The sequence below is a fragment of the Vicia villosa genome, linkage group LG2 (genome assembly GCF_029867415.1).
Source record: "Vicia villosa cultivar HV-30 ecotype Madison, WI linkage group LG2, Vvil1.0, whole genome shotgun sequence".
Lineage (NCBI taxonomy): Eukaryota > Viridiplantae > Streptophyta > Magnoliopsida > Fabales > Fabaceae > Vicia > Vicia villosa.
The window spans coordinates 134,664,532-134,674,268 of NC_081181.1; the positions used below are offsets into that span (position 1 = coordinate 134,664,532).

A 9,737-nucleotide genomic window follows, 5' to 3' on the forward strand; every position below is an offset into this window, starting at 1 on the left:
GGGGGTAATGAAAGCGCTTTCTAAAAGCGCTCTTATAGGGGGTGGGTATGAAAGCGCTTTTTAAAAGCGCTCTTATAGGGGGTGGGTATGAAAGCGCTTTCTAAAAGCGCTCTTATAGGGGGTGGGTATGAAAGCGCTTTTGAAAGCGCTCTTATAGGGGTGGATACGAAAGCGCTTTTAGTAATAAAGCGCTGGTATAAAGGGGCATATGAAAGCGCTTCTGAAAAGCGCTCTGGTAGCCCTTTTTAAAATTTTCATAAAACTAAAACACGCTATTTTATTCAGAAACACAATGTATTTATTTATCATCAATTTTTTTTTAATAAGAAGTAATCTATAATATAAGAAAGTTCTATCTTTTTGAACTTTCTATGTGGTGCTGCCAAGTGGCTTCGTCTGTGAGTAGAATTTGTTTCTTCTTGATGCGCCATGTGTAATTTTGATGAGTTATGAAGGTATGTTGTTCCATATTCCACCATTGATGTCTCACATAATTGGCATTAAGTTAGGTTTGTCCATGCATCTTCTATGCTCCATTATTATGTGTTACAAGCAGAACTTAATGAGGACTTTATATGTTTCTTTCCATTCAGCTTCAGCATCGGTTATGGTTATGTAATGAAGAGTGGAATGAAGAGTTTGTAACTCCTACATGGTTTTGTTATTTATAGTATTGGTTAGCTACACTTTTCTGCAGTATCATACCAGTGTTCAATATGGCAAGACCATTAGCAAAAATATGTGACATCAATGACACCAAAGAACTTTGGAAAGTTTCTGTTCGTGTGCACCACAAATGGACAGTTGTTTCGAACAAGAGGGAGCATTTTGAGATGATTTTTGTTGATGTATCGGTAATGAAGTGAATTGTTTGGTTGTTTTTTCATATATTGTTTTTGGTTTGTTGTATGTTTGATTTTAATGTTTTTTCCAGGGTGGTGACATACATGTTGTTGTTCCTGCACCGCATGTATCTCTATTTTCAGAAAAAATGGTCTTGGATCATAGTTACACTGTTTCCAATTTTAAGGTTCAGGCTAATGTTGCGGCTTTCAGACCTTCGTCTCATAAGTTTATGTTGAAGTTTACTGCTGGCACTACGGTTACGGATGATAACAACGCGAAAATACCTCCAAAGCCGCTGGTGTTTACTAAATTTACTGATATAATAAACGGCAACTTTAACAAGGATGTGCTAATAGGTAGAATATTTTATCTCTATTCTGTTTTACTGGATTTGTTTTTTATGTGTTGTTTCATTTTAAGGTTTTTTTTGGCTGTATGTGTTTTAGATGTCATTGGTATGGTGGAAAGTATTGGGTATTCACAGACCACATCAGGTGCCCGGAAGCAGCAGATTAACATGATGCTGCGTGACGGGGGGTTTGTATTCATATTTATTGTATAATTTATCGAACATATCTTATGTGACTATGTAGATGACATGGTTTGTATTATTTCTTCAGTGAGAATACTATCAATTGCACGCTTTGGGAATCCTATGTTGAACAATTCATGAAGTTCAAGCAGGAGCGCGGAGATGATTCTGGTCCTATTTTTGTCATGATCCAATATGCTAAAGTCAAGGAACAGGGTTAGTAATTGATCAAGTTTGGTGTTAGATATCCTTGTATTCTGATATAGATAGTTATGTAACATTCTATTTGTATAGGAAAGTTTCCACTGTCCGTGACAAACACGTTTAATGTTACCGTCCTTGGTCTGAATACTGATTTGCTGCCGATGAAAGAGTTTATAGAAAGGTATGGTCCCTGGATTTGCTCTTGTGTGGTTTTAATTTTTATGCAATGTGATTGTTACATTATTGTCTTCCTTTGACAGTTTTCCGAAGGATTCCATGATTACGTTGTCTGGCCAGGAGGGTTCCAATTCACAGCTTTCGGCACAGAACTCTGAAAATCAACAGATGACTCCTGTACAGAAATTGCTTTCAAAGGCTGTTGTAATGCCTATTGGGGATATCATAAAACTTAGAACTGTATGTTTGGAAGTTGTTGGCCATTTATTATGATTTAGTATATATTGCCATTTTTCCGTTGCATTTGACTGTGTATCGTATTATCTTTTGGTTCCATAATTGCAGATTACATTTTGTACGACTGTTGGAGAAACTAAAATGCTGGTTGCCTCTCCGTATGGCTGGTATTATCGTGGTTGTCATGCTTGCTCATGTATTGCGCATGGTGACAGAGCTCCGTTTGAGTGTGAGGCTGGACATTTCACTAAGGCAGAGATTTTTAGGTTAACATACTTGTCACATGTTTTATGTTATTTCATTTATATGTGTGATTGTCAAGGCACGGAACATGACCTTTTTGAGTGCTCTATGTATACTGCGAATATAGGTATAAGATTGAGATCGAAGTTACTCAGGCCGGGAATAGCTGTAACTTTCTATTTTGGGACCGAGAGTGTGAGTTACTTTTGGGATTGTCTGCTTCTCAGCTGCGTCATACAATGATTAAGGTATTTCCGTTTACATAGTGTTGGAAAAACATAGAAAATTATGCCACAGTTAACTGATCTTTGTCTTGCAATCTCCTACAGGCTGGCATTCATGATCCCTTGGAATTCCCACTGGCATTGGATCAGATGTTGGATTGCAAGATGGCTTTCAAAGTTAAGTGGCAACCACGTTGGAAGAATGCCTCGGTCGTTATGCTATTGAAGAATGACCCTTTTGTGAAAGAGCTTGCTGATCAGTTTGACACAGATGAAGTATTTGAATTTAATCTTTGCATGTGTTATGCAACTTAAAATCATTATAAACTGACTTTGCGCATATTATGATTTTGTACTATCTTTCGAATGATTTGTAGATGAAACAACCTGGTGTCGAAGCAACGACCATTGTTCGATCCGAACCTAATTTTGTCGTCGTAAGGACGTTTACTGTAGTGAAATGTACTCCACTTTTAATGTACTGTTGAATATTAATTGTGTGATGTTTGTTCACTTATGTAACAGGATCTTGATGTGAGTTCGATGCACAGCACAGATCCACTTACTCCTACTGGAAAAAGACACTTTCCAGGCGCATCAAGCGAGTCAACAACCTTGGATGCCACATGTGATGGAGAACTTTCATCAAACAAGTTAAAGAAAATTATAAAAATATAGAAGATAGATTAGTAGTTCCTGCATAATTTTATGTATGTTTTGGTGTGTTTTTGTTTTATGGTGTGGACATGTTTTATTTCCTTTCCAATTTATTTGTTTTTTGTTTGTATTGCCGCATAAACAAATCAGACTTGTAAGTCTGTTTCTTTTGGTTTGGTAACAACTATGTAATTTTATTTCTGTTATCTTAATATAAGACTTTTCTGGTTTTTCTTAATCATCTATTCAACTGCTATGATATACTTTGTTTTTTACTCATCTCCAATATCCAAACTAGCATTACATGCTATTGTAATAACATATTGTCACAACTAATAACAACCACAATTTGCAATATTGGTTACGACAACACAGGTAAAAGACACATAAACCATATTCAAAAGTTACTCACATGAAAATGAACTTGCATTTTTACTGAGAAGTCAACACAACTAGCATGCACCGACCAAATGCTCCGTTGAATGTCATAAACGTATTAAAAAGTTCCTAACATGAAATTGAACTTGCAAGTATGATGAGAAATCAACACACCTAACATGCACCGACCAAATGCTCCGTTGAATGTTATAAATAATAAAAATTAATATATCTGCGCATATGACATTGTATGTATTCTCTTAAATTTGTTGACATTTATCTGAGCACCTGTGGCAATTGGATTGAATGGGATCACCTACTGAGTTAAATAAAGGTACACATGAGAGTTAGAAATATGTTAATGTCCATTCATGTTCTCGTTAATAAGGACTGTTATAATAGGTAATATAAAGATTGTACATAACGTTTTGAAATTATAATGACAAGACCTTCCATTTGCATTGTATAAAGTATTTAGCAGATAATGCTTCACTTATTGCCTCATCCCAATCAACTTTCCAACATACCCCATTAATATTATATCTGTTTGTTTCATAACAGCTGTTATCACTTGAGTAATGTGAATCCATACAGTTTTATATTGTAGAATTCATACAGTTTAATATTGTAATTGGAATTGATCTATATAATTAGTCCACTCATATTCTTCTTAGAACTACTTACTGGCATCGTAGCTATCTTTAGGAAATATGCTAGAAACTAATGAACAAACCAGTCATACTAACTCTTATATTGCTAGACAAAGTAGAAGACTTAGAATGAAGGAGAAGAGAGATGCACAATGCACTGAATCAGATCATTCTCAAAACTTGGTAGATAAAACTGATGTAAGTGATGCAAGGAAGAAAAGAAGGCTGATATTGCAAAATAAGAAATCATCATGTGGTCATCCCAGCAGTGCCCCATCCCCAAGTACAATCTCCCCAGTTTCTATTCCAAATGTAGAAGATAGAGCTCATTCAATTGATGCTCACAAGAAAAGAAGGCTTATATTGGAGAATAGAAAGTTTTCTGTCATACAACCTGAAACACAATATTCTCAAGTGCCACTGTCTAACTCCGAGGATGATTGCAGCTCATCCAATACTTCAGACTCTGAGGATGATATGGAACAAGCACCCTTAGCAGATTCAAATTTACAAGGTAATGTTACAAAGAATAAACATTTCAACGGCATATCAAATATTTAGATCACAAATGACACTATATTAATTTCTAAATCTGCAGAATATTCTGATATAGGGGATCAAATATGGGAATGTACATATTGTCATGCACACATGTGGCTTCAAGAACGTGCCAGTAAAACCAAAAAGGGACATGTTCCAACATTCCATCGCTGTTGTCGCGGTGGTAAAATTGTTGTACCTTTACTTGAAGAGCCACCCCCACTGTTGAGACATCTGCTGTTTAACAAAACATCTACCGAGAGCAAAAATTATCGAAATAATATTCGAACATACAACTCAATGTGTTCGTTTACTTCTCCTGGAATGAAATTTGACACCACATATTCAAAGAAAGGAGGACCACCAACTTTGAGACTGCACAGTCAAACCTGTCATCGAATAGGTACTCTACTACCAGAAACTGGAGACCGTCTGCAATATGCTCAGCTATATATTTATGACACAGATAATGAAGTTACTAATAGAATGAAGTGTTTCAGGTATTTCTAATATTCCACAAATAGTTAAGGTCTTCGTGATCGTTACCTATATTTATTTTTAACGTTGCATAAAATGCGCAGAGACAATACTGAAATTGACGAGAACACTGTTCATAATTTGAAGATCATGTTATATGAGTTCAATATTCATGCAAAAGTTTTTAGAATGGCGAGGGATGTCCTGGACGATAATGCATTCTTAGACTTAAAACTGAGGGTTATATGTGATAGACCTGAGGATGGACGCGTGTATAACAGACCAACGGTTTCAGAAGTTGCTGCACTAATTGTGGGAGACGTTGATTCTGCTTGTAATAGGGACATTATTATTCAAGCACGCAACGGTGGTTTGCAACGTATTGATGAGTTTCATCCAGCATATTTGGCATATCAATACCCTCTCATATTTGCGTATGGTGAAGATGGTTATAGGAAAAATATATTGCATAGATATCGCCATGAAACTGAGGTTACCCGACAAAATCGTCAGAGCATCAAGGACTGGCTTTCATACAGGTCACAAGACCGTAGCAAGGAGGCAAAAACTTTGCTACACTCACGCCGTCTGTTTCAACAGTTCTCGGTCGACGGTTATTGTATGATGGAATCTGAAAGGCTGAACTGGTTGCGAAATAATCAATCAAAAATAAGAGTGGGAAAATATAACAGGTTGACAGATGAATGCAATAACGGTGATGGCAGACAACAACAAAAGCGGGGAAAGCGAGTTGTCTTGCCATCATCTTTTGTTGGGGGAAAAAGATATATGGATCAACTGTATTTTGACGGAATGGCAATTTCAAGTAGATTGGGTTTTCCAGACCTATTCATTACATTTACTTGCAATCCAACATGGCCAGAAATTATCCGTGCCTTGTCCGAAACTGGGTTACAACCACATGATCGACCCGATATTATTACTAAAGTCTTCAAAATCAAATTTGACGAACTCATTGCAGATATAACAAAAAAGCATGTTCTAGGGAAAGTTTTGGCCTGTAAGTATGGTTTTTTATGTTCTTTTAATTAATTAACATCTTCTTCCTAAATTGAAATTACATATTAACTAACTGGTACATTTATAGTTATGTACACTATTGAATTTCAGAAGAGGGGATTGCCACACGCATATATTTTGATTTTCTTACATCCTCAGAGCAAATACCCCACACCATCGGACATTGACAACATCATCTGTGCTGAAATACCAGACCCTGCTGTTCATCCGAGGTTGTATGCGTTGGTTAAATCTAACATGATGCACGACCCATATGGAGTGGCGCGCACGACATCAACCTGTATGAAAAATGGTAAATGCTCTAAATACTTTCCAAATAAGTTTAACGAGGAAACTATTGTTGATGCAGAAGGTTATCCCCTCTATAGGAGAAGATAAAAAACCCACGTTATTGAAAAAAATGGTATCACATTGGACAACCGTCATGTGGTACCTTATAACAAAAGATTTCTCCTCAAATATAACGCACATATAAACATGGAATGGTGTAACCAGAGCACTTCAATCAAATATCTTTTCAAATACATTAGCAAAGGCTATGACAGAATAACAGCTTCCGTGTCAACCAACAACAATGAACCGGTTGATGAAATAAAACAATACTTAGATTGCAGATATATCTCACCATGTGAAGCATGCTGGAGAATTTACTCCTTTCACATTCATGGTAGAAGACCAGCAGTGGAACGTATGTTTTATCACCTGGTAGGCAAAAAGGCTGTTTACTACACTGATCACGATCGAATGGAAAATGTTTTGGAGGATGCAAGTGTTACTGATTCCATGTTTACTGGTTGGCTATCTGCAAACTCAAAGTATACTGAGGCATAGTCACTCACTTATGGTCAATTTGTATCTAAGTTTGTTTACCACAAAAAAGAAAGGGAGTGGAGGCCCCGCAAACAGGGATTCACCATTGGGAGATTGATATGGGTTCCACCAACAACAGGTGAACTTTTTTACATGCGGATGATGTTGACGGTAGCCAAGGGACCAAAAAGTTATGAAGAAATTCGCAAGGTCGGTAATACCCAGTATGAAACATTTAGAGATGCATGCTTTGCCATGGGATTTCTGGAAGATGACAAAGAATATATTGGTGCTCTCAAAGAGGCCAGTGAATGGGGCTCTGGACATTTTGTCCGAAAACTATTTGTGGTGATGCTATTGTCGGGCGCTGTTAATCGCCCAGCACACGTTTGGAAGGAATCATGGCATCTGTTATCTGATGGTGTCCTACATGCTCAAAGGCAATTGGCTTTAAATACAGGTTTTTAAGAGTTTAAATTTAAATAATATATACTAAATTATTGCTGCAGTTATATTATCTATCACTATATATATATATATATATATATATATATATATATATATATATATATATATATATATATATAATTACAACCAAATGGATCTCTTCTATTAGCCAATGCCTAACTTTCTTCTTTATAATGTTGAAAAACAGAATTGGTTCTCACAGATGCCGAATTGCAACATTTGACCCTGATTGAAATAGAAAAGCTGCTTCAAGAAAATAAAAGGACACTAAAAGATTTCAAACCAATCCCTTATCCAGATGGATATGTTCTGCAACAATTAGTTAATAGACTGATATATGACGAACGCAATTATAACATTGCCAAAACAAAGACAGAATTCACAAATCTCTTTCGTGGACTTACAGGTAAACCATTGAAATTATTATTAACTAAATTTTATAATACTACTGTTTGTTTGGTTGATCGTTTAGCGATTCATAATAACTATATCACTAGTTATGTTATTGAAGAAACCCAATTTTGTGAAAGACCTTACTGATCACCTTGACCCAGATGAACAGAGAGCTATGTATTACAAAATTATGCGCGCAGTTGAGTCGCAGAATGGTGCAGTCTTCTTCCTACATGGTTACGGTGGAACCGGTAAGACATACATGTGGAGAACACTGGCGGCAACATTAAGGTCGAAGCATGATATATGTCTGACAGTCGCAACCAGTGGTATAGCGTCATTATTGTTGCCAGGAGGTCGAACTGCACATTCAAAATTTAAGATACCAGTGCCAACGCTAGATAATTCTACTTGCAAAATTGAGTACAATGATGATGTGGGAGACCTTCTTAGACAAACTAAACTAATTATTTGGGATGAGGCTCCAATGGCACACAAGCATACTTTTGAAGCACTTGATAGAACGCTCAGAGACGTAATGTCTAAATACGGTAACTCAAAGGAGATGTTTGGTGGAAAAGTTGTTGTTTTTGGAGGTGATTTCAGGCAGATTTTACCTGTTGTCCCTCGAGGAAGCCGTTCGGATATTGTACATTCTGCCATAAATGCGTCTTACATATGGAATTCTGTTCAAGTGTTAACATTAACCAAAAACATGCGCCTGCAATCCGGTCGACCCAAGATGATAAAAATGAAATGCAACAGTTTTCTGAATGGTTGTTAAGAATTGGCGAAGGAAAAGTATCTGAGCCCAATGACGGTGTGACAGATTTTGAAATTCCACCTGACCTGTTGATAACACAGTTTGAAGACCCGATCGTCGCCATTGTTGATGCTATATATCCTGACTTTATTCACAATTTTCATTCAATCCAATACCTTAAGGGTCGAGCAATTCTGGCTTCAAAATTAGAAATTGTGGAACAAATAAACAGTCATATCCTTGACTTAATCCCAGGTCTACATCTCTCTCACTACCCTTTATGAAAAACAACTTTTCATATTAATTTCACTTAACTCATTATATTCTTCATACAGGAGACATGCGGGATTACTACAGCTCCAATACTGTTGATAAGTCCGAAATCAATGACGACACAGTGGTAAATATCCTAACTCCAGAATTTCTCAGTTCCCTCCGTACATCTGGTTTGCCTACCCATCATTTAAAGTTAAAGGTTGGAACACCAATTATGCTCATGAGGAATATTGATCAGTCAGAAGGACTATGTAATGGAACAAGGTTGATAGTAACAAAATTGGGGACACATGTTATTGAAGCTTCGATAATAGCTGGAAAGAACTGTGGCAATCAGGTTTACATCCCACGAATGGATATGTCACCTTCCCAATCACCATGACCGTTCAAGCTCAACAGAAGACAGTTCCCCATTATAGTGTCATATGCCATGACAATTAACAAATCCCAAGGACAGTCTTTGGATACTGTTGGTCTATACCTACCAAGGGATGTTTTTACACATGGACAAATATATGTTGCACTATCAAGAGTGACAACAAAACAAGGAATCAAGATATTAATACATGATCAACATGCAAAAGTTAAAACAATAACTACAAATGTAGTTTACAAGGAGATCTTCGACAATATATAATTCCTGTATTTGTTGCTTTTATTATACTGATTCTTAAATTTAAATCCCTTTTAAGGTTTACTGACAGATCAACACTAAAAAACGTCAAAAGCAATTATAGTGATAGCTGCCAGTTACTGCAATATACTATCCGGGAAACCGATAAACGTAACATATTGCACAACGACATCGGACATCAACTCTA

General features: G+C 36.6%; 2 protein-coding genes and 1 pseudogene across 2 annotated transcripts; all 3 read left to right on the forward strand.

The window, feature by feature from the left end:
* The first annotated feature begins 716 nt into the window (after positions 1-716).
* LOC131650066 (uncharacterized) lies at positions 717-2,372 on the forward strand. Its single transcript, XM_058919808.1, has 8 exons — positions 717-854; positions 935-1,202; positions 1,293-1,383; positions 1,467-1,594; positions 1,673-1,763; positions 1,843-1,999; positions 2,105-2,281; positions 2,367-2,372. The coding sequence occupies exons 1-8, from the start codon at positions 717-719 to the stop codon at positions 2,370-2,372; spliced, it is 1,056 nt and encodes a 351-aa protein (XP_058775791.1).
* Positions 2,373-4,208: 1,836 nt separating this feature from the next.
* LOC131650067 (uncharacterized) lies at positions 4,209-6,584 on the forward strand. Its single transcript, XM_058919809.1, has 4 exons — positions 4,209-4,662; positions 4,747-5,188; positions 5,270-6,186; positions 6,274-6,584. The coding sequence occupies exons 1-4, from the start codon at positions 4,209-4,211 to the stop codon at positions 6,582-6,584; spliced, it is 2,124 nt and encodes a 707-aa protein (XP_058775792.1).
* Positions 6,585-6,683: 99 nt separating this feature from the next.
* LOC131650068 (uncharacterized) lies at positions 6,684-9,298 on the forward strand (annotated as a pseudogene).
* The last annotated feature ends 439 nt before the right edge of the window (positions 9,299-9,737 follow it).